The 25,652-nt window shown below is 41.5% G+C and overlaps 1 protein-coding gene across 3 annotated transcripts in view; it reads right to left on the bottom strand.

The window, feature by feature from the left end:
• PDE1C (phosphodiesterase 1C) overlaps positions 1-25,652 on the bottom strand; it is a 289,616-nt gene that overhangs the window by 40,209 nt on the left and 223,755 nt on the right. For all 3 annotated transcript variants that reach the window (XM_036738403.1, XM_036738404.1, XM_036738402.1), the window contains 5 exons: positions 18,827-18,908; positions 16,911-17,031; positions 15,338-15,513; positions 12,634-12,870; positions 2,723-2,791 (listed from right to left, as the gene is read on the bottom strand). In XM_036738403.1, the coding sequence (XP_036594298.1) occupies positions 2,723-2,791; positions 12,634-12,870; positions 15,338-15,513; positions 16,911-17,031; positions 18,827-18,908 (685 nt within the window). The remainder of the gene's footprint in view (positions 1-2,722; positions 2,792-12,633; positions 12,871-15,337; positions 15,514-16,910; positions 17,032-18,826; positions 18,909-25,652) is intronic.

Here is a 25,652-nt window from a genome sequence, read left to right as displayed (position 1 = left end):
TTTTTCTTCCCTTCCCCCTTTCCACCGGAGAGATGGCTACCATTAGACATGGTTTCTTAGGAAATACTGCTCCGGGGCCTTATTTACTGAGTTAAGTTTTTAACAAATCATAAAAGACAAAGGAGATGTGGATGTTCTCCTCTTGAGTTCAAGCAGAGCTTGTCAGGTTTGCACTAGCTTACTAGGGCAGAATGAACCTCTAACCTAATAAGTTATATGGTGACAAATGATGCTGAGTAGGTATGTAGAAGCACTGATGGACCATTCCTAGTATCAGAGAGGATTATTTGAGGTATCAAGAAAAAAGTTTCAGATATTTTTAAGTGAATTTGAGAGAGATTTAGTGTCTCAGCTCACATTAAATGCCACAAGGATGACTAGAGAAGCCAATGCACCAAAGTACACAATTTAATTCAAACAATTATTGAATCTTTCCATAAAATATGGTTCTCTTTGCATCTGTGGAACTTAAGTATTTTGGGGCTATCCTGTTCTGCTAGGATAATCTTTGAATGTACACTATCCTTGGACTGGCCATGTTTAATGATGTTAAGTGGTACAGACAATGGAATTATTCACAGATATTGCCTTCAGATATTAACGAGAAAACTGGAAATTGATAATTCTCAGAGAAGTGCTAGACCAAAAAGTATGTTTATTGTTACCTCTCAGTATGCAAAAAGTTATGTACTTTAATTTGAAATATTAATTGATGAATAAGTTGCTTATCTTTTCTGCCCTTTGGTTTTGTCTTTTATATGAAAAGTTTGGACTGGATGGCTTATAAGGTCTTTTCTAGCTCAATATCAATATGCCTATGATCCCACTATTTTCATCATATCTAGGCTTCCATTAATGACCCATTCTCATGCCTCATCTTGGTCTGCAGGTGACCTTGGGTTCTGGAAGCCTATGCTAGTGGACCATATACTCAGATATGTCCTACCAAACTGGAAAGGTTTCAAATATTGTTTGGGTGATTTCATTTCACAAGGACCAGAGTAAGAATTTCAGAGAAGCCTTCCACTAGAATGTTATATTTAAATATAATGATTATGGGTACCTGTTGGAAATCTAGAATGGTAAGGAGTTTTGAGATTATGCTATATTAGAAAAGGCAGATGAATAAGAGAAGCATTAGGTGGCATACGAGTTCCATCTTCGTACATTTTAAGGACTGTCATGAGGAAAAGACTTGTTCTGTTTGGCCCCAGATGGAGGAACTAGGAGCAATAGATGGATGGTTTCAAAAAGATGAACTTCAATTTGATATAAGGAAAGAGTTGCTAACAATCTTCCAAAAAGAGAATGGAGGTCTTCAATGAAAGGCTGGGAATGCTTGTTAGGGTACAGATTGAACATGATGGGCTCTGAGATTCCTTGCAGACCTCAGATCCTATATTTCTCTGATACCATAATCACTTTATATAGAGAAAGGTGCAATCATTGCAAACACCTCAAGAATAGAGAATATGAGCTGCATAGAACTCTCTTTGACCTCTGTGTAACTCAAGTCTTGGTGACAAAAATTCAAGGAAAGCACACCATTTGAAAAGCAGTTCCATTCATATGAATAAGTAAGCACAGAGCTGGATGTGGGTATCATAGAAGTATTTTCTAACAAAGCTGGTGAAATGGATTTAAAAATGGCCTGAGATGAAAAACTAAGAAAGGCATGTATTCGTGTCATCATCATGAATTGGTGATCAAAGCTAAAAGTAGATGATCTCATCACAAGTTTCTCATGTCAGATTCAGATTTCTTCTCCCTTAACAACCATACTATTAACTAGGTTTTGTCCTTGAGAGTTTTTTCTAACAACAGGCATTAAAGGAGTAATTCAGCATTTGTTAACTGTTCCTGAACCATAGGGACTATAAAAATAGTGAATTAAAATAGAGTATTCAACATAAGGCAGTGACTAGAAACCCTAATATTTTATGCTTTTATGTTGATGTCAGGCACTAATAAAAAATGAAATACATTTATTCAGTGAGATAAGCACTATGGGTTAGAGTTCTAACCCTAATCCCATATATATTAGATCCAAACAACTAATGTTGATTGTCAATTAATTTTAAAATTCAGGTCTTTCAGGGAGTGATTTGACTTTTGGAGGTGAAAATCAATTTTCCATGAAAAATTTACAGAGAACAATATAATATTGATTTGGGAAGAAATGGCACTGTGCTCTTGGTGGTATACAGGACGTTGGACTGCACTTACAGACAGTATTTTATGTTCTCAGTTTTTTGGGGCTCCTTGATAACTCATCAGTGATAGCACTTACTGAACGGATTTTGTAGTAAAAGTGGGAGTCACTGAGCACCATGGAATATATGCGTATCTGCGTGTGTATTTGTACACAGATATATATACGTATATACACATTGTATGTAGCGCAGTATATTATAGTATGGTACATGGCATTTGTTACTACTTATCAATCAGTGGTGCTAATCATTCCCAATCTTAATTTGATTCCTAATATTGTAAAGTGGCAAAAGGGAGGATTAATTCAGACCTTTGAGGGGGAGGTGACAGTCAAAGAAATCATAATTCATTTTCTTAAAAAGCAATAGCTTTATCAACCATAACAAAGACTAGCTTTTTCTAAGGCCCAATATACAAATAAAGTATATATCTTTATTTCCAATTTAGCTGTAATTCTAACAAGTTTGGCTTCTTTTATGAGGAAGCATAATGGGAATTGTATCCTTACCGTCTGTTTTCTTGGAATCATTGCCAACGTTGGACTGATCCTTCTTGTCTGTCTTGTTTTTCTCATCACCTGAAAGTGACAGAATCAGCATTGTAAACAGGCTGCTAAGGAAGAAGGAGTTAGAAATCACACTAGACCTATCAAAATAGGGGTGGGGAATGAGAACAAGTGGTAACACATTACAAATATGGAACTGTGCGGAAGAAGTGACAGAGTGGATGTCATTGAAGAAATAGATGGATGGAAAAGATAAGCCAGAGAAAGAATAAGAGAGGGAGAGAGAGGGAGAGAGAGGGAGGGAGAGAGAGAGAGAGAGAGAGAGAGAGAGAGAGAGAGAGAGAGAGAGAGAGGAGGGAGAAACAGACAGACAGAGAGACAGACAGACAGAGAGAGACAGAAAGAGATAGAGAGAGAAACAGAGGGAATGAACCAATGGACAGCATTAAGTCTTCTTGTATTTTTGCAATGAATAAGTGAAATAGCATTTACTAAGCACTTACTATGTGTCCATCACTGTGCAAAACAATCAAGCAAGACATTCTCAACCCTCAAGAAGTTTACATTCTAATGAGAAAAAAACATCATTTGAAGGGGAATCAGAGTTGGAAAGGGATGGGGGAGTTGCCAATAAATTGCCAAGAAGGGCCATGGTACATTGGTTCCAGGCAAGGTAAAGGTAGAGAAACTGACGAAGAGCCCAGCATGTTAGTGCATACTCTGGGGCAAATTTCTGGAAAGACACAGACAAGAGTAGCAGAGGATGGGAAAGCCTAGGTAGATTGTGACACAGACAGGGGTGTGCAAGAGCCAATTCAAACTGGCTTATGTGAACAAAAAGTTAAATTTTTCTGTGTGAGTATTTACACCTTGAAAACTGGCAAACAATACAAATGGTGGCTTCATTTATTATTTTGTTGATGGTTTAGACTTAAGAAAGAAGGGAAAGCCTCCAGTAAAAGAACTGTGGAGTCTGAATGCAGATCGAAGCATACCATTCTGTCTCTTTTTTGGTTGTTTCTTCTTTCTCATGGCTTTTCCGTTTGGTTCTAATTCTTCTTTACAACACGACTAATGTGGAAATATGCTTAAGATGATTGTACATGTACAACCTATACCAGATTGCACACCATCTCGGGGAAGGAGGAGCACAGGGAGGGGGAGAAATTTTTTTTTTAATTTATTTAACATATTTAGTTTTCAGCATTGATTTTCACAAGAGTTTGGATTACAAATTTTCTCCCCATTTCTGGTTGCCGTGTTCCCCAGTCAGCGCTCCCCTCTGTCACCCCACTCCCCTCCCATCCCCTTTTCCCTTTCTTTCTTATAGGGCAAGATAAATTTTTACGCCCCATTGCCTGTGTATCTTATTTTCTTGTTGCATGCAAAAACATTTTTGTTTGTTTTTGAACATCTGTTTTTAAAACTTTGAGTTCCAAATTCTCTCCCCTCTTCCCTTCCCACCCACCCTCCCTAAGAAGTCAAGCAATTCAACCTAGGCCACATGTGTATCATTATGTATAACCCTTCCACAATACTCATGTTGTGAAAGACTAACTATATTTTGCTCCTTCCCAACTCATCCCCCTTTATTGAATTTTCTCCTTTGACCCTGTCCCCTTTTGAAAGTGTTTGTTTTTGACTACCTCCACCCCCATCTGCCCTCCCCTCCATCATCCCCCCCATTTTTTTTATCTTCTTCCCTCTTCTTTCCTGTGGGGTAAGATTCCCAATTGGGTATGTATGTTATTCCCTCCTTAGGCCAAATCTGATGAAAGCAATGTTCACTCATTCCCCCCTCATCCGCCCTCTCCCCTCCTCCTACAGAACTGCTTCCTCTTGCCACCTTTATGGGAGATAATCCATCCCATTCTATCTCTCCTTATCTCCCTCTCTCAGTATGTTCCTTTCTCATCCCTTAATTTGATTTTATTTCTTTTAGATATCTTCCTTTCATCTTCAACTCACCCTGTGTCCGCTGTCTCAGGGGGAGAAAATTTAGAACTCAAAATCTTCTAGAAGTGAATGTTGAAAACTAAAAACAAATAAATAAAATTTTTGCAAAAAGAAAGAAATGAAAGGAAATTTCTCTCTTAAGAAAAAACAAAGAAAATATTAATGCAGATTAAATTTAAAAGTTTTTCATGCCATACATGTTCTTTTGGAGAGCATATTTTTAAACATTTACCAGCACAATGCTGGCTGCACATGACTGGAAACTGGACCCACATTGGACCCGCTGAAATACTGGAGTATTACTTCAGAGTCATGGGAAGTAAGTGGTTTGTCTCAATTTGTTGCCGGTTAGAATTTGAGTGAATATCCAGAGATGTAATGAATAAAACTTTGCCTTTTGAACTGGTTTTTTTAGGAATGTTATCCCTGTGAGAGTTGGGGATTGACTGGATAATCATAAGATTGCAGATTTTGAGCTGTCAGGGATGTTAAAGGCCATCTAGTCCAGCACCTTCCTTTTACACATGGGGAGTTTGAAATCCAAACAGGTTAAGTCCTTTGTCTGAGATGAGAAATAGTGGAGCCAGGATTTGAACCAAGATCCTCTGACTCCAAATTTGGTTCTCTTCCCACTGTTACCCCTCCCCCAACCTTCTTAGATAAAGTCCATTAAATCATTTCCCTCAGGTGTACATGTGAACTGTAATTGAGTAAACACAAAGATCTGAAATGGTCTTTTCATATAGTTATAAATCATTTTAATTACACCACCAGGCACAACGGTCCCAAGCCAACAATGGCTAGATTAGCCATTTCTTTATATTGATTTATTTTCCCCTCCTCTCATTCGATGCATACATTCTTTTTAGTGAAATGATGGCCTGTGGCAAACGTCTATAATGAAAGACGCAGAAGACCTTGGCCTTTTAGTACACATTTCATGGCCTCATGTTTTGCTGCATATGCCATTCCTTCTTCAAACTCGATGAAAAAGGATCACAGATTTAGAAATGGGGCAGGACCTGAGAGCTCTTCTATTTCAACTCTTCCCCTAACCTCCCCTTATTTTTTAATGAGATCCAGAGAAAGGAAGTGACTTACCCAAGTTGGAACAGGCAAGGTGGCAAAGGCAATATTTGAACCCACCTCCTCTAGCTCTATATTTAATACTTCTTTCACTTCCCTAGGGTTCAGGCCCAGAAGCAGACTTGTACTTCTTCCAAAGGCCAGGAGTCTTCCTCTCTGCCTTTTCCTTACCAAACAAAGGAAAAAGGAGTGGAAAGGATCCATGCCAATTAGCACCCACCAAAGCAAGCATGTTCCCAGGCATAGTGGGATGATTCTCTGTGAGTGCAGGGCATTCTCTTTAATGACAGAAGGTCCAACCCAAGAAGAAGCCAAGAGAACTGGATGGGAATTTTCTGGATTTAATTCAAGTTCTCTGATTTAAATCTCAAGTTAAGTTGAAACTAGAGAACCAGAAGGAAGAGAGAAAGCTCAGGAATGTAATATTCAGTGTGGGAGTTAGGAAAAATTGACTCAACATCATAGATTTTGAGCTACAGAGGACCTGGGAGATCATCCAGTCCAACCCCCTCACGTGGAAGATAAGGAAATCAGGACTCAGAGAAGCAGAGGCAATTGCCTAAGGTCACACAGCTAATAAGCAACAGATCTGAATACCCTAAAGTCAAACCCAGCTCTCTTTTCCAAGCTGCTTCTCCTCCTTGACTAAAGTTGTGCCAAAGAAATCAGCGATTTGGCATCTCAGATGACCTTTGGCTCTCTCTGCATGCCAATGAAAAGAATAATTGTCAAATCCACAACAATTCCAAAGGACTATGCTGAAAAATGCTATCTCTCTCCAGAGAGAGAGAGCGGAGAAATACATGGAAACAGATTTTCTTTCACTGTCTTTGTTTTTTCTTGCTTTTCCTCCCTTTTGCAACATAGCTAATATGGAAATATATTTATATGACGTAATGTATATAATGGGTGTTGTTATTTCTTGCCTGCTCAGTGGGTATGGGAGGGGCAAGAGGGAGGGAAAGAATTCAGAGCCGAAAATATTTTTTTCAAATAAAATTTTTCAAATAAAGTTTGAAAAATAAAAAGAACATTTTTTTCATAAAATTAGTAACCATTTCATCACAATATTATGTTCACAATATAAACTTTTCCCAGAAGAAAGTAAGAATATTATTTCCTTGACCTTTTAATCTAAAATATTCTTGGTGAGAAAACCATTTCTTTAAGAAAGCAATGAAACCAATGGAAGGGTTGTTATTAGCAGAAGTATAATGGTTTTGAAGCCATACAGAGAGATTGTGAAGGTTGGCAGCTGGGAGAAGAGGGAGCCAATCACATAGTTGCCCTAGAGCAGGGAAGACCACCACTGAGGACTATACTTCTTGTACCATCTTGGCTACTTCTTGGAGTAGATGTCAAGGACAGAAAATGATCGTGAAATTCACCCAAAGCCCTAGTTCTGAAGCTATCAAGTCCAGCCAAACTTTATATAGAGGAAGAAATGGAAGCCCCAAATGGGTAAATGGTTTGTCCAGGGTCAGCCTCAACCTCTCCCTCTTTACCAGTGCTTCTCCTCTGCCTAAATACAAATTCAGGACATAAAACCTAAAACACCTAAAACAAAACAACCACCACAAAAAACTCTCTCTTGCCCATGAGGGTCCTGGGGGTGGGGCTATCTTCTGCAAACAAGAAAGCCATCTCATCCTCTGAGATAAGAGGGAGAGAAGATACAGAGAGATTGTGAAGGTTGGCAGCTGGGAGAAGAGGGAGCCAGTCACGTAGTTGGCCTAGAGCAGGGAAGACCACCACTGAGGACTATACTTCTTGTACCATCTTGGCTACTTCTTGGAGTAGATGTCAAGGACAGAAAATGATCATGAAATTCACCAAAAGCCCTGGGTTAGTGTTTGGAAGGGAGTCCTCACCTGATATTACTGCTACTTTCTTGAACTTGGAAATTCTCAAAACAGTTGGATACTCAATCTTAAGGTGAGTAAAGCAACTAACACTCAGTGACAGCAGCACAAGCCACAGAGTTAGGCCTGGCCACCAACACCAAACCAGCCAGTGCTAGAAAAGCTGTGTGCCAGACCCGAGTCTGTGTGGGACGTGGATAGAGAAGCAGAGGCTATCCACTACTTCCTACTGTGGGACCCTGAGAAGGACATAATCCCTCTGGCCTTCAGTTTCCTCACCTGTTTAATGATGGAGTTGGATTGGACAGCCTCCAAGGCCTCTTCCAGCTCTTTATCTATGACTATGACCAAATTGTTTGGAACAGATTTCTCTCCATTTGCTAAGAAGAGCTGTTATGGTTTCAACAAGGTCTGCCAAACATAGCAACTTCTGATGGTGGTTGTCTCCTCGTCTCTGAACCACAAAAATTGATTCACAAAGTGCTTCCCTAACTTATAAAAGACTAAACAACAATCATAGTTTCCTAGCAGTTTTTTTCTTAATAGGCTGATAACATGAAGGCCACTTTGTATTTGGATAGTCTGTGAGAGCCATAAGCACTTCTTCTCCAAAGCAAAAACAAGATATCGGACAGGAAAGAAAACTTACCATTTCATTCATTCATTCATTGATACATCTGTAAATATTTAATACCATAAGACATGATTATGCATACTGATATGGTGGCAGAGAGGGAGGAAAAGAGCCATACAAAGATGAATTAAAATCACAGAATTTCAGAGTTGGAATGGGCTTGAGTGGTTACCACACCCATCCCACACTTGAAAGTGAATCCTCACTCTAATATATCCAACAAGGGGTACTCTAGCCTGTGCTCAAATGCCTTCTCTGAAGAGGGAAGCAGCCCCAGCCCAGCAGCCCACTGCACTCTTGGCAGCTCACAATGTGTGGGTGATAGTTTCTTTCTCCTGAACTGTAACCCTGACTGGCCAAGCTTTTCTCTTCCTTTACTTTCCCTGGTCTTGCTATTTGTGGGGGCCAATGGGGATGTACAGTATAGATTTCAAATGCCAGGGGTAGTTCAATTATATACTGTTCATCCATTTCAAGTCTTCAGGATAGAAATGGCTCAGAGGAACATGAAGAAAGAGGAAACCTGGCCATCAAGCCAAAATTTCCCTCACTGCAACTTTGACAAAACTTCTAGCTATGTTTGTGTCCTATGCTTCCCCTTGGCCCATTTTACTTTTCAGCCAAACTAGTCTCCTTGTTATGCTGCAAACTCAGCACCCCATCTCCCATCTCTGGGCCTTTGCACAAGCTGTATCCTCTTCCAGGAATGCCTTCCCTCCTGAGCTCTGCCTCTTTAGATCTTTGGCTTCTTTCACAGTGAGGTTTAAGAACCATTTCCTATGGAAGGTTTCCCTAATCCAACCAGCTGTTCCTGATTGCTCTCCCTAACTAATTTATGCTGCACGTGCTTATCTGATTGTGTGACCCTGGGCAAGTCACTCAGACAGCCAATCAACAAGTATTTATTAAATACTTACTACATGCCCACACCATGCTAAGTGCTGGGGACACAAACCCAAAGGCAGTCCCTGCTCTCCAGGAATTTTGGGTCTAATGGGCAAGATACTATACAAACAACTATGTACAAATAAATATAGAAAGATAAATTGGGGGGTGGAGCCAAGATAGTGGCTGGAAAGCAGGGAATTGCCTAGGGCTCTCCCCCAGGACCCTCCAAACACATATAAAAAATGGCTCTGAACAAATTCTAGAATTCATAGCACCCTGAATCAGTGAGCTATGGCAGTTACCAGACTTCTCAACCCACAAACACCAAAGACAAAAGAGAAGGTTAGTGGGAAAAGCTGCAGCGACAGATTGAAAGGAGTTTGTGGTTAGGCCACCACCCTGGGGGCAGCAGAGGTAGTGCAGCTACAGAAGTATAGCTGCAGTTGCTTCTGGCCGCAGGCCCACCTGGTGGGAGGAATTAAGTGGCAGATGCCAGCGGGAGTGCAGAGCCTGCTCAGATCTGTGTCCCGGTGCAGGTTGGTGGTTCTTGGGGAAGGAGGAGCACTGGTGTGGCAGAGCTTGCTGTGTAGAAAAACCTCTGAAAACAACAGCACAATCCCTCAAGCTTGGAACAAAGTACTCTCTACTCTACAAGCAGTCATACCCCAATGAAAAACTCAAGGGTCAAGTAAGTTGGCTGGGAACATGGTCAGGCAGCGAAAACAGACTCAGATTCAGACTCAGACTTTGGAATCTTTCTTTGGTGATGAAGACCAAAACATACAGGCAGAATAAGTCAACAAAGTCAAAGAGCCTACATCAAAAACCTCCAAGGAAAACATGAACTAGTCTCAGGCCATGGAAGAGCTCAAAAAGGATTTGGAAAAGCAAAGTTAGAGAAGTAGAGGAAAAATTGGGAAGAGAAATGAGAGTGATGCAGGAAAACCATGAAAAACAAGTCAATGGCTTGCTAAAGGAGACCCAAAAAATACTGAAGAAAGTAACACCTTAAAAAATAGACTAACTCAAAGCCAATGAGGAGAAGAATGCCTTGAAAGGCAGAATTAGCCAAATGGAAAAGGAGATCCAAAAGACCACTGAAGAAAATACTACCTTAAAAATTAGATTGGAGCAAGTGGAAGCTAGCAACTTTATGAGAAATCAAGATATTACACAACAGAACCAAAGGACGAAAAAGTGGAAGACAATGTGAAATATCTCATTGGAAAAACCACTGACCTGGAAAATAGATCCAGGAGAGATAATTTAAAAATTATTGGACTACCTGAAAGCCATGATGAAAAAAAGAGCCTAGATATCATCTTTCAAGAAATTATCAAGGAGAACTGCCCTGATATTCTAGAAGCAGAGGGTAAAACAGAAATTGAAAGAATCCCCAGATCACCCCCTGAAAAAGATCCCAAAAAGAAGACTCCTAGGAACATTGTTGCCAAATTCCAAAGCTCCCAGATCAAGAAGAAAATACTGCAAGCAGCCAGAAAGAAATAATTTGAGTATTGTGGAAACATAATCAGGATAACACAAGATCTAACAGCTTCTACATTAAGGGATCGAAGGGCTTGGAATATGATATTCTGGAGGTCAATGGAGCTAGGATTAAAACCAAGAATCACCTACCCAGCAAAACTGAGTATCATGCTCCAAGGCAAAATATGGATTTTCAATAAAATAGAGGACTTTCAAGCTTTCTCAGTGAAAAGACCAGAGCTGAATAGAAAATTTGACTTTCAAACACAAGAATCAAGAGAAGCATGAAAAGGTAAACGAGAAAGAGAAATCAGAAGGGACTTACTAAAGTTGAACTGTTTTGTTTACATTCCTACATGGAAAGATGATGTGTATAATTCACGAGACCTCAGTATTACGGTAGCTAAAGGGAATATATATATATATGTATGTATATATGTGTGTCTATATATACATATATGTATATATATATTACATATATATGTATATATATATAGACAGAGGACACAAGGTGAGTTGAATATAAAGGGATGATATCTAAAAAAATAAAATCAAATTAAGGGATGAGAGAGTAATATATTGAGAGAGGGAGAAAGAGAGAGATAGAAAGGGGTAAATTATCTCACATAAAAGTGGCAAGAAAAAGCAGTTCTGTAGGAAGGGAAGAGGGGGCAGGTGAGGGGGAATGAGTGAATCTTGCTCTCATCAGATTTGACCTGAGGAGGGTAAAACATTCACACTCAATTGGGTATCTTACCCCACAGGAAAGAAGGAGGAAGGAGATAAAAAGGGGATGATAGAAGGGAGGGCAGATAGGGGGAGGAGATAATCAAAAGCAAACACTTTCAAAAAGGGACAGGGTCAAGAGAGAAAATTGTACAAAGGAAGATAGGATAGGAAGGAGCAAAAAATAGTTAGTCTTTCACAACATGAGTATTGTGGAAGGGTTTTACATAATGATACACATGTGGCCTATGTGAATTGCTTGCCTTCTTAGGGAGGGTGGGTGGGGAGGGAAGAGGGGAGAGAATTTGGAACTCAAAGTTTTAAAAGAAGATGTTCAAAAAAAAGTTTTTGCATGCGACTAGGAAATAAGATATACAGGCAATGGGGCATAGAAATCTATCTTGCCCTACAAGAAAGGAAGGGAAAACAGGATGTGGGGAGTGGGGAGACAGAAGGGAGGGCTGACTGGGGAATTGGGCTATCAGAATATATGCCATCTTGGAGTGTGGGGGAGGGTAGAAATGGGGGAAAATTTGTAATTCAAACTCTTGTGAAAATTAATGCTGAAAACCAAAAATATTAAATATATAAAAAAGAAAGATAAATTGGAGCTAATCAAGTGAAGGTACTCACAGGAAGAAGTTAAGACATGATCTTTATGGATTTGTTTCCTCTTCTCTAAAATCAAGGTATTGTCCAAGATGACTTTTAAGGCATTGTCCAGCTTGAAATCTATGAGTATGTGCTATAGCTCCCAATAGACTGTGATCCCACGGAGGGCAGGGGGTTATTTAAAAATTTTCCCTTTACTTCCAAAACATCTAGAACAGTGCATTGAATACATTAAGCACTTAATAAGTGTTTGTGGAATTGCTTATGGAAAGCATGATCCTCTCCTCCTTGGAGTTTGTAATATATAGTAGAAATGCACACTGAGCCAAATAACTTCATAGTAAGAAAAGGCAAATTTTTCCTTTAGGTGAAAAACTGTTGATGGATTACCAAAAAAATAACCCCCAAAGTCTTATGACTTCCCCAGAAGTGAATACTTGTGCTCCTAAATAAAGATAGTCAACTTTGCAATCTTTTGCTAAGCACATCAATCACTTCTTTAAAGGAATTGTTATTGACATCTATTGTATTACCACCTAGTGCATCCCTCCTCCTCCCTCAAGTATACCAATTTCAATAAAAATATGGGTTTGCCATTGAGAAAGTGCCTTTCAGAGCCTTTGAGAGGAAACCAATAATGCCAAATAAGTTTTCATTCTCACCCGCATGAGCCTGTTTATTGTCTCCAGATTTGTCTGCTTTAGATGGATGTTTCCCATGAGGGTTTTCGCTTTTGTTGGCTCGCCCTCCATTCACTTGACTCTTCCCTTCTCCAGACTTTTTCTTCTCAGGCTTGCCTGATGCACCTTCTTCAGCCTGACTTTTGGCTTCCATTTGCTTTTTCTTCTCCTCGGCCTCCTGCTTGGCTTTCTCCTCGGCTTCCCGCTTGGCTTTCTCTTCTGTTCCACCAGCCAATTACAAGAAGCACATGATGGAGAGGATAAACAAAAGCTATCGTCATTAAGAGCCCTGCCAGTCACAACACTCAGTAATTTTTGACAATCGATGAAGTTCATTAGAAATTCAAACATGAAAAAGTGCTCAAGGTGAACATTAGGGGATCTGGACCTTGTCTCATCCAGATTATTCCAGGTGTCTGCAAGGCACAATGGGCCTCCCCAAAGCTCTAGAAGTGAGAGTCACAAAGAAAGGATCACAGAATTAGGGTACTCCAGTGGAAAGAATGGTGTATTTAGAGTCAAAGGATCTGAGTTCAAATCCTAGCTCAAATTGCTATGGGGGCTAGCATGAAGCAGAGTGGATGGGGGATTGGATTTGAAACCTGGTTTTAAATACAGCCTCAGACACTGCTTTTGTAGTAAGTCATCAACGTTCTCTGCCTCAGAACTGATCTTTACAAATGAGAACATTAGACTTGATGGGCCCCCAACTCCAATCTAGACCTAAGTCTATAATCCTGTGATCTGTGTGACTTTGGTCAAGTCATTTCTTTCCTTCAGACCTCAGTTTCCTCATCTTTAAAATGGGAGTATTGGACTTGCTAGTTTCTGGCTCCAAAGCTGTGCTGAGGCCCCTGACCCTATCAATCTCAGAGGCAGAAGGAACCTCTACATCCACCAAGTGCAAACACCTGAAAGGGAGTCCTCTCTTGAAATACCCTCGATAATACACTAAACATGTAACTGTTCAGCCTGTACTTGAAGATCTCTAAGGAGGGGAGCCCACTACTTCCACAGGCAGGTGGTTCCCTCTCTTACAATGCTGTGGACAGAGCACTGGGCCTGGACTCAGGAAGACCAGAGATTCTACCTCTGACACTTAGCCATGTGACCCTGGGCAATAGCAGTGACTATTGGACTATTGGCAAAATCAAAGAGAATGTCCACTAGTTGAAAAAACTGTCTTCAATTTCATTATCACACAAACTAATTTTACAGTCCCACAATTTAATAAGATAGTGTGGTACAGTAGGTAGGGAACTGGCCTTAAAGCTAGGAAGACCTGAGTTGGAGTCCTGCCTCTGCTACATCCTGCCTACGTGACCCTGGGCAAACATTCCATCTCTTATTCCTCAGTACTCCAAGAAATCTAAAAGTCTATGTGTCTTTGAGAAGGCGCTAACCTATATTAGCACGACTTCTCTACACGTAAATTGCGCCACACGCCCAGACCATATCCCGACACTTTCTATAATCCTGCCAAACATTGCAAGCAAGTAAGAAAAATCTTCTGGACAGCTAAGTCAGATCAACTTTAGCTGGAGAATCTAAGCTCCAAAAAGAATGCTTACCACAGACAGTGCCTTCCAAATGCCTATATGATCTATGGAGCTCTGGAGCTGTTTTAGAGTCTTGACTATCATCCCTCCTAGTTTTGGGTCATCTGCACATTTGATGGGCATTCCATGTCATTATCTGATATGATTAAAAATAGTAAACAGCACAGAGCAAAACACAGATCCCTGGGGCACTCCACTGGAGACATCCCATAAGGCAGACATCAAAGTAATAACCATTGCCTGGATCAGGCCATCCAATCAATCCCTAATCCTCCGGGAGGCTGGGAATGTCTCCCTGACTCTCTTACGAACTCACTGTAGGGTCTTAATATTTACAAAAGACAATATCTTAAAACTATTACATTTCCAGCCTTGGTATTGACATATATCAGTTATGCCTCCTCCTATTAGACAAGAATATGACTTGTCACATCAATTGAAAATATGCAAAGAGAAAGAGTGGACCTTGCTGATAGAGAATGGCTAAACAAGCTGTGGTATGTGAAGGCAATGGAGCATGACTGTGCTGTAAGGAATGATATGTGCGATGGGTGCAGAGAAGCATAGGAAGACACACAAAGCTGACACAAAGAGAAGTAAGCAGCAGCAGGAAAATAACATACAGCTGATTATAACAAAGTAAATGGAATATTAATAACAAGCAAGCAAGAAGAAGTAAACGCTGTGAAAAGATAATGGTCGAGCTTGGTTCCAAACGAGAGATACAAGGCTGAGGAACGAAAGCAGAGTAGAAAGCATCAAAAGACCAAACTCAAGAAGAGATGCAGAGAGCTGAACCTTGGTGTGGAGAGGGGGAAGTGAGGTCAGGGAGGACAACTCTCCCAGCTTTTTTTCAGAGATGGACGACTATGGGTGTTGAACATTACATGCTACATCAAGTTTTTAAATATGTTGGTTAGATTTGCCTTTTTCTTCCTTTAAAATTTTTATTATCAAGAATGATTCTCTCTCTCTCCCTCTCTCTCTCTCTCGGACGGAAGAAGATACAGTGGAAAATATAGGTGACATAAAACCAAAATATCAATAAAGTTTTTTGTTTTTTGGAAGAGTGGATCAGATTTGCTTGGGGACATTGTGCTTAGAATCTTCCCAGTGAGATCAGTTACCTTTTGGAATTTTGGCCCTCCATCTCTCCCTGTTAATGTGCACCACCTCGGTCCAAGTGGCTTTAAAACTTTTATAGTCCACAGTGAGGACGGAATTATTGATCGAGGCACTTCCTTCGGACCCAGTGCTCCGGACGCTTGATCGCTTTGCATCTAACGGGCTGATGCTATTCAAGCTATGGACAAGATAACACAGAAACGGCAAGTTAATATTCTAAGTGTCTGCAGCTGAGCCATTTCAGATGGACTCACTATCCAAGTGTTAACCCCTCAGGGAAGCATAGCTTTTACACTGGTGTGGGTGTACACAGTGTCTCAGGATAGGGTCACTTGGTTTTCCAAAACAGAATTCAGAAAGTTGGATCCATATTCTGAAAAGTTTGAAAATGAGGAATTGTCTAATAAATACAAACTTCCACTCCCTCCCCTGCCCCAAAAAGTCTCAGTTCTGTATCTCTTCTCCAGCTTGGACTTTTGAAGCTTTCCATTCCCCTTACCTCCTCTAGTCTATATCTTTTCTATTATAATTTCCCATTTGGAATGAACTGGACTGATGTTTGCACCAAAGTTCTCCACTCAGCTCTGTGATCTCACCACTATCATGGGGACAAATATTTCCCATTTATAACATCCAACTGGTGACATTAACCAACTATTCATCCTTCTCTTCTCCCAGCTCCACCCTAGTTCCCTAGGACTGAGAGTTTCCCCTCACTCTGACATCTGGACTCCATGATGGACCTGGGCAATCTGTATCTCATTATCTTTGGAGCTAGAAGGCAGGGAGGTGTAAATAGCTTGGAGGTGAGGGGCCATCCCTGATGCAACATTCCCTGCTTCTCCCATCTTTTTTACTGAAAATGATGTACCTGCTTAAGGGATGGCAATTCAATATTATGGATACAAACATTTTAGAAATAGCTTTTTGGTAAAGGAATGTTCATTATATGGGTTATCCACAGATATATAAATGCTGACAAGATGAAACCCATCAAATGATAAATGAGGCCGATTAATGGAGTGCTAATATGATATAAACCCATTACTTGCCACAAATATACAGGAAATAGTGGTGGGCAGAAGCAGGCTTCTCTACTCTGCTCAGAAAATTTTAATTGGCTCACCTGCTTCTGAGAAGGTGGAGGGTATAATCCCCTCCAACATTCCCTTGTGACTTCCCTTCCCACCTTCCTCTCCTAATTCTTCCTCTTCCTTTTCTTCAACTCTCTTCTTCTCTTTTCTCTCGTCTATCACAAAACCCAAATAGATGAAAGCAGGAAGAGAGGAGCTGGGGTAGTATGGAGGACATGATGAAGGGTCTCTCACTTCCCTACCTCTCTTACCATTTTCCATTTTCTTATAATGCTGGGATGGGAGGGGGAACCTGATCATTACAACTTTGCCTGTTCTAAGAAAAAAAAATGAAGCATCAAATGCAAAACTTCCTCCTACTCCTGCCCCAGGCATTTGTAGAAATCAAACTTTGGGCACTTATCAATGGTAGAAAATAAATCCCCAACTTTAGCCATAAGTCAGTGTCCCCAACCAGAGCCCCACAAGGTTCATCACTGACCTTGAGCGCCTGTGCCCAGTCCCGCCAGGTTGGGAAGGTTCATCAATAAGTGGAGATACAATCTTTTCAGTCATGTCAGTCAACACAGTGAAGGTGGGCTCCACGATAAAGTCAATGAAACCTGAAGAGAAAGCAGGGTGTCCATAGGTGACTCAGAGTTAGCAAGGGCCTTAGCAAGCTCTTTAAAGCACACAAGGAATCTTCCCTTCTTGGGAACACAAGAACTCCAAAGTCTCAGAAAGCATACACCAATGAGCCACATTACTACTGTTATCATTATTACTACTATCAGCATCATTATCATTATCATCATTATTAGGATGTTGAGGGTTAATTTTCACAGAAGATACAATCAAATTAATTTTAAATACAAATTCAGTTGGGAGCAAGGAGTATAGGGTGGTGGTCAAATTTCAGAAAGAGATATTATAGCAACAAGTGTCATGGAATGATTGCCAGAGTCAGAGATCTTGAGTTCAAATACTTCATCTATCTTTTCTCCAGTCTAAATATCCCAGTTCCTTCAACTATCTTACTATATTCACCCTTACGGTGTAGCCTACTGTCAAGAACCTTGGGGTAATGACAATCCCACACAGCATCGTGTCATTGGCAGTTTCAATAAAGATGCTGTCTAGGCCTTTACCCACTTCAGATAAATAGTCGATTCTGATGTCATTTGGTATTCACATCTGATGACTTAAGCATATCTTCTCGGAAAAAAAAAAAGTATCCATGATGTCAATGCCTGGGGCGGATTAGAAGTCTAAATGGCATTGGCCTTTTCCTCACCTCTAATCTTGAAGTTTATACATCAATGGATCCATGATCTTGATTTACTTCCTCCAAGAGGAGAGACCATGACTTTCTCATACCTTCTCACCCCATGAGTTTTCACCCATAAGCCCTTTACCTAAAGCCAATGAGGTCTTCTTCTAGGTCTTTTCATGTGCAGAAGGCAAAAGTATAAAACATCAGTACCCTTGCCACATGATCGGCATTTTCCAATCTTACACTTCTTAGATATATTTCATGTTATTTCTTAGATGTGAGTCATCAGGGTTAATATACTGCAGCTTACTATTCTCAGCAATTATCTCTTAATTGTCCTTTGGGTCACCAATAATTTTGACTAATTGAAGACTGTGATTTTGATTATTTTGCACCCAAGTGCAAAAATCATTACATCATTAAAATCATTATATTGTGATAAAATCATTACATTTTACATTTAACCCTATTGGATTTTATCATATTAGATTTTTTTTCTCATTCTTCTAGTTTGTCAAGTGTCTGTCATCCAGTGTGCTAGCTTTCCCACCCAACTTTGCATGATCTACAAACTTGATGAGTGTGCTATCAGTATCCAGACAAAGAGGTTAAACAGCAGACGACAAGGCACACAGATCCCTAGGGCAACTCTATTGGAGCTCCTTGCTATGTTGACATCAGTTAGGAACTATTCTTTGCCATCCAACCAGTCCCAACTCCATATTATTGTACTACTATCTAAACCATAACTCCCCATAATCCTGACAGAAATAGCATGAGATATTTCATCAAAATTTTTGCTAAAAGTTTAGTTCAGAGATCTTTAACTATTTTGTATCATGCACCCTTTTGGTAAAGACTACAAACTCCTCCTCGGAATATACAAATAAACACATAAAATAAAATAAAATACATAGGATAAAAAAGGAAACATTATAGTGAAATGCAGTTATTATACACACATACATGCGTGTGTAACAAAGTTCAGGAACCCCAGAGTCAACTCACACCCTAGCCATGGCAAAGCAACATTTTCCTTCTTTGTCCACATTTTCCCTTTTCTGTAAATCGACCTTGAGAGAAAAGGGTCACTTGTGGGTGCTGGTGGGGTATGGATTTCAAGTGACAGGGTGGATGATACCCACCTACTTGAGACTGAGCCACCATGGTCGACTTGCGGTCACACAGAGGTGAGAAAGGAAGGCCGAGCTCAGCTTCCCTGTCACCCTGGGGAGAAAGGAAGGGCACAGTAGGTTAAGAGAAGGTAAACCTGGCCAACCACTGATATCTCAGCAGCTACCACATGGGGACATTGGACTTGGCCTTCATTATTTCAGTTATAAAATGTAATAGGATTTTCCATTTCCTGCTAATGTAGATAAAAAGAATCAAGAGGCCAGGACCCCTCATGGCTTAAACATGCCATCCATGGACAGGGATGTTGTTAGAACACAAGAGCCTCATTTATCTTACAGTGATTGTGCCCCTGATATAAGCCACAGATTAGCTAAGAATTCTTCAGGGAACTGTCTACCTTGGACAGCTCCGAAGCACCTCATGGCCCTGTGGGCAAGGGTGCATTACCCTGAGACTGAAATGTTGAGTTCTCATCATCTTCTCTCAGGTCATGCCAGAACCCTAGTCCATCACATGAAATTTTCCCTGGCCCTTTTAGGAAATTTCACCTACTGCCATAGGCTGAGGAGTGCCCTTGTTTTGGATGTCAGCTGTCCCCCTATTTGGGGGTCAGGTGCTAACCTAATATCCTCCTCATGTTACCCTCACCTCCCATTCTGGGCTCCCAGCATCAGTCAATCAGTCAACAAGCAATTAGGAAGTGATCACTATGTGCCAGGCACTGTGCTAAGACCTGGTGATACAAAGACAGGCAGAAAGATTCCCCCCTGCCTTCAAAAAGCTGGCATTCTAATGGGAGAGCCAACATGCAAAGAGCTAACTACCCACAATGTAAATGCCATCTCAGAGGGAAGGTCCAAGCAGCAGGAAGAAACTGAGAAAGGCCTCTTGGAGGGTCTCTGGTTATTAGCCTGTGGCCCCCCTTTGCCTGTTGCTTTTAGTCATGACTAGCTTGCTGAATTCTTCTGCAAAGCCCCCTTTAAGTCCCAGCAGTGGACAATCTCCCTCTGCAAGCTCAGAAGGCTAAGAAAGAAAGGGCTTAAGGAGCAATGAGGAATGAGCCACAGTCCCTTCCCTGGGAGGGATCTCACCATCTCCTAGGAGAGATAGAGAATAGGCACCAATAGTGAGAGTTAGATATGATAAAAACAGAAGAGAAACAAAAAGTGTGCATGTATCCATACTTGTTCTTTATACATTGAAATGTTTGCGCATGTTGAAAATTATTAAGGCAGGTAGGCAGGGCAGAGTACTGGGCCTGGAGTCAGGAACACTTGAGTTCAAATCCAATCTCAGATACTTACTACCTGGGACAAGTCAATTAACCTCTGCCTAACTGTTTCTTCATCTGTAAAATGGGGAGATAATAGCACCTACGTACCAGGGTTGTTGTGGGGACCAAATGAAATAATATTTGCAAAACCTTTGCTGGCTATTATTAAGTATATAACAAAAAAAATTAAGGATAGTAGTGTGAGATTGAGGGAGAGAAAGAGAATCATAATAGTGAGTGATTTAGTGCAAGCCTGCCATGAATGCAAGTGATAAGAGAGTAAAATAGCTGGGTCAAACAGCTGAGAGTGGCTCAAAGCAGAGCACCTTGTGGGTGAGGGTGGGTCGGGATCACCTGAACTCTAAGGGATGTTCCAACACGGATCTAAGGAATTCTGTGGGGAAGTCTCGGTGGGGCACCACTGAGGGCCAAACGTGCCTGAAGTGAACATCATTTTAATGAGTATAAATAAGTGCAAGAGAAATCAAACAGCCTGAGGGGACAGGGCAGCTCCCTGATGAGCTGGAGAGTACATTAGTCCCAGGGTCCTCCCAAAGGAGCAATGCCAGCACTCTGGGGACAATGAGGGAAGAGCCCTGACAGATGCAATCTCTGTATGCCCCAGTAATCTCCAAGCGGGGAAAAAGAAGACCCTGGGGGAGTTGGGGGGAGCTGGGGGAAGGGCAGGAAACACTAGGGAACTCCGACCTTGGAAAGCAATTCAGAGCTAACAAGTATGTGAGTGGTTCCAGAGCCACTAGAATCTAGGACACTTCATAGGCATCCATTAGATCTCATTCATAAAGACCCTCTCATGTGATCATTTGCATAAAGCAAATTCTGTAAAAATCTGAAATAAAGCTAGGTATAATTAAAGCCAAAAAGGACCCGAAAGAAATAGCCAACAGTTAAATCAAGGAGAAAGTAGGCCAAAAAATAAGACCATCCTTCCTGGTGGTGATGGAACTCTGTTTATGTTTTTGACAGTTTATTTTGAATAGAGCCCCCCATGGGGCTGTTTGTCTCTTTTTATGACTTTTAAAGGCTCGACACTACTGAGCTGTTTTCCTCTGCCTGCACAGTCTGAGAACAGGGGCCTTTGTTGTCACACCCATTCATTCTCCTGGTCCCTACTTATTATCAGCCTCATTCCAATTGGGATTTTCTGGAGAATGTACCAGACGTCAGTGAATAATAATTAGAGCCAGAAACGATGGCCTCCTCCCCAAACTACACAGTCCTTACATCTTGTTCCACAGGAGAATAAAAGGCCACAAAGTAAAAGCATGAATTTCTGCGTCACTTCCACTAAAATGCAGGAAAAGGGCTTGGTCCATGTGGAAGTTCAAGCCTAACGGCACAATGGGATGTAAGTGCATTTGAGAGCTGCAGGAATGGGAGCAGGAGGCTGGGCTTCCTTCAGGGTGCTGTTTATATTGTGTTTGTGATCGTGGCCATACAACACTTCCTGCCCTGTCTCCAGTTTCCAAGCACGCTATGTAGATGGCTGCTTGGATGGCCCTGGGTGGGGGGGTGGTGAGAGGCAGAAAGAGCCCCAGATGTGGATTCTAATGCACTGGACTAGCAGCCCAGCTGTATTCTTGATTGAGTCATTCCCCTTCTTTGAAAAAAAAAAAGGAGGCAATGAATTAGATGATCCCTAAACTCCCAGGAAGTTGTGACATTCGGTGCCTATTTGAAATGGCTGGTTGTCAGACTATGTCTGAGCTAGAATTACAAGGTAGGCAAATGAGCCATTGTTAAATAAACAGGGGCTGTGTAGATGCCTATCTGGACACCTCAAGTCAAACCTTTTTCTTTTTAATTTCTTTTTGTTGGTGTTGTGGTTAGCCTATAGAATCTTCCATTTCTGTAAACAGAAATGTTTTATTTTTATTTGATATCAATCATGTGAGAGTGAAGAATAAAGTATACTTGGCTGCCCTGGGAGTTGGAACACCCAAGAGCCAAATTGCACCACTACCACTGACATACTGGCTTAGTAACCCTAGGCAGATGGGGAATATACCTGCGACCTTTAAGTCTTAATGAGTTGCCTGAGGCACTGCCAATCAGTGAGCTGACCCACCAACTATGTGCCAGGCACCGTGCTAAGCCCTGGGCATATAAAGAAAGGCCAAAGGAGCTCCCAGTCTAAAGGGCAGACAACATGCCAACAGAGATGCACAAAGAAGATGCACACAAGGTAGATTGTGGCTAGTTGACAGAGGGAAGCACAAGAGGCATTGGGGAAAGCTTCCCATAGAAAGTCAGATTTTATCTGGATCTGGAAGGACAAGACGAGGAGAGGAAGAGGGACAGAACTCCAGAGACAAGAGAAGGCCAGTAGAAGTGCCTGGAGGCAGAAAACAGAGCCTGTTATGCAAGGAACATCAAGGCGGTCAGTGCCACTGGATCCCAGAATATGTTGGGGGAGGGGGTTGTAATATCAATTAAGTTGGGACTTTTTACTGTTTTAGAATGATAAATTAATTAAGTGTCTTTGATTGAGTCTTACTTGATGCAAAGCCCCAGGCCCAAACCCCTATCTACTAGGTGCCTATGTGGGCATGAAGCCTCCAGGGCCCTAAGGAGTGTTGCTAAGACCAGAGCCAATAGTAGGAGCCTAGGTTCTGGTCGCTCAGATGACATTTGATGACGGCTAAAGACTGTATAAAAAGAGAGAACAGAGCTATTTGCTGGGGGCTCTCACTCACTGGAAGAGTGGCATGTGACTGGAAGAGACTCTGGGCAGCTGTTAAGAGCACCCCCAGCTTGTAAACCCGGATGTTGGGACTTGGTTAAACCCTGGTAACTATGCATTGAGATTTGAATCAGACAAGGTCTGTCTGCTGATGTTTGTAATTTGTTTGTATTTGCTCTGAAGTTCAGGGTGCTGGCTTTTTCCCCTGAACTAAGTGAATGATATTTGTATGTTGGATTGAAATAAGCTTGTCAACCCCTTAATGTTGCTTTCCTTAATAAAGCAGATCAAAAGACCTGTGCTGGCAGCATTCTTGTTGTTGGGCTTGCGTTTGTCTTTTACCCCCATAGCAGCTGCTAGCCAAATTGTTGCAACAGGGGTACAGTGTCAGAAGACTGGAAAGGGGTTTGTGGAGAGAGGCAGGGTATGAAGGGCTTTGAAAATCAAAGCATTTACGTTTAATTTAGGAGCTAATAGGGAGCCACTGAAGTTTATTGAGTAGAGGCAGGGCAGGGTGAGATGGTCCAACCTGCATGGTCAGACAATATAAATGACTTGCCCAGGGTCACACAGAGTGTCAGAGGCAGGGCCTGACCCAAGCTTGCCTGACTCCCAGGGTAACCCACCATCTATTATGTTTCACTACCCCTGGTGCTGATCTGTACCCAATAAAAATATGATGCTTATTTGCTTCACTACAATATGATGCTTGCCTAGAGACAGGTTTCCAATGTTCCCCTGACTGTTCAAAGAGGTGCTTCACCCAGAGCGATAACTAGTCATTTTTGTGACTTGGGCAAGTGACAGGGGAGTCATCTGCCAGTTATGAGGGCATGATAGAGTAACATGGACCCCAGAGACTCTGAAGCCACTGCTGGGAGGGGTGCATCTAGAGCTGGCAGAGAGATAGCAAAGCCGAGCAGGCTGGGAAGGAACTCCCATGTCATGCTGGGGTAGGTGGAGGAAGCAGGACATCTCCAAGCATACTAGCTTAACTTCACCTTTTGGTTCTCTAGGTATCAGGTTCATCGACATCCCTCTGCTGAAGGATTCCAAGGGTTGTCAGTAAGCTTCTAAATGTCAACATTCCATTATCTCCATTTTCTTTGTCATGTGGGGGAGGGGCCAACAGTGCAGCAATTGAGGCAGCTTAGTCTTTGAGGTATTCTCAAATCCTGGCCCTTCTACTGTTATGGACCTTTGCAAGCCAACATTTCCAAAATCCCCCTGAGGTGTTGGCACGGAGCTTGGAAAATGTAATTATTAAAATGAGAAGATATGAGATACTCTCCCAAACACGGAAGGACTTTTTCATAGGAGCTAAGTACATTCCTTAATTTCAATGCAGAACCCAAGATTTAGAAATCACTTTTAAAAGGTTCGATGACCCCAATAACATTTGGGCTCTTATTTTTTCTTCTAACTTTAAACTTACAGTTGGGATGTCAAGTGATTTTATACCTATAGTATACTGATCATTTATTGTGGAAAGCAGAATCTCGTTTAAAATGCTGCCAATAAAAATAATGTACTAAATAATGACTACTAAGGAAATGGAGTCAGCTCCCCCAGCTGGTACCAAATTCAATTTAAAAAATCAAGATTAGATATGATGCAGCTCTTTTTAAACTGGAGGGAATCCAGGCATAGCCAATAGAAGGCCAGCCTTGGAGTCAGGAAGACTATGGCGCATGCTAGCTGGGATCACAGATTTAGTGGTAAAAGAAACCTTAGAACCCATCTGGCTCAACCCCCTCATTTAACAAATGAGGAAACTGAGACCTGAGAGATGAAATGATTTGATTAAGGTCATGGGAAGTGGTGCAGTCTAGATTTGAATCCAGGCCCTCTGACTTTAAACCCAGCATCCTTTCCACGCTGCGTTATGCTACCTCTACTCCAACGTCAATGAGCCTCAGGGTCTTTATGCACAAAATGGGTATGTTTTACAATAAGATTGTGTCTACTTCAAAATAGAAAGTATAAGAAAATTAAAATGACTCACACAGCTTAGGGTATGAGGAGAGACTCTCCCTTGCACCCGTGCAAGACTCAGTCAAAAGGCAGCATCCAAGGACCTAGGAGGTCACGGGTGGCCTTGAGGCTGCAGGTTCCCCACCCTGCAGGCAAATCACTTCACTGTCAGCCCCACTCCCCGCAAGCAACTCCCTAAGATTTTAAGTGGCAGAGAAGGTGTGGTTGGCATTGGCAGGACAAATCGGCATGGGAGGAAAGTCACTACCTCAAGGAAATCACAGATCCAGATCAGGAATGGGAATTTCCAAATTGCAGACTAAGACTAGAAAGAACTGAGGTGCCTTAGGGGTCCCTGATACTGCTATTCCCTAGTTCCAACAGTGGAGGCAGCAATCCAGAAATGGAAGAGGTCCCCATCAGTGTACCTTTCATGCCAGGAGCAATCTTCCTACACATTATCTGCAATATTTCATTGATCCTACAATAACCCTGTGAGGCAGGTGACCTAAGTCATAGATTGGGAGCAAGAAGGGACTTTAAAGATTATCTAGTCTCATTTTTAGATGAAGACACAGCAAGTTAAAGCTTGAGTAGGGATTTGAACTCAGTTCCTCTGACTTCACTGCCCCACACTCAAAGGGAAAGTGACTGATGTCTAGAGACACTGAATAACTTGTCCAATGACAAACGGCACATACTGAAGATACGGCAGACCCAGGACTCAAACACAGGCCTTCTGACTCAGAATAAAGAGTTTGGGTCACGATTCTAGAAGTCATATTGCCAAGCTTGTGTGTCGTGTTATTCTCACGTTTAGAATCCTTTGTAGGAGATGGTAAACAAGTGTCAGAGTCTAAGCTGTGCTCTCATTTGGAACTTT

This window comes from Trichosurus vulpecula, chromosome 9 (assembly GCF_011100635.1).
Source record: "Trichosurus vulpecula isolate mTriVul1 chromosome 9, mTriVul1.pri, whole genome shotgun sequence".
In the NCBI taxonomy this organism is placed as follows: Eukaryota; Metazoa; Chordata; class Mammalia; order Diprotodontia; family Phalangeridae; genus Trichosurus; species Trichosurus vulpecula.
The sequence above is the reverse complement of the archived record's forward strand: the minus strand, read 5'-3'. Positions and strand labels throughout refer to the sequence as shown.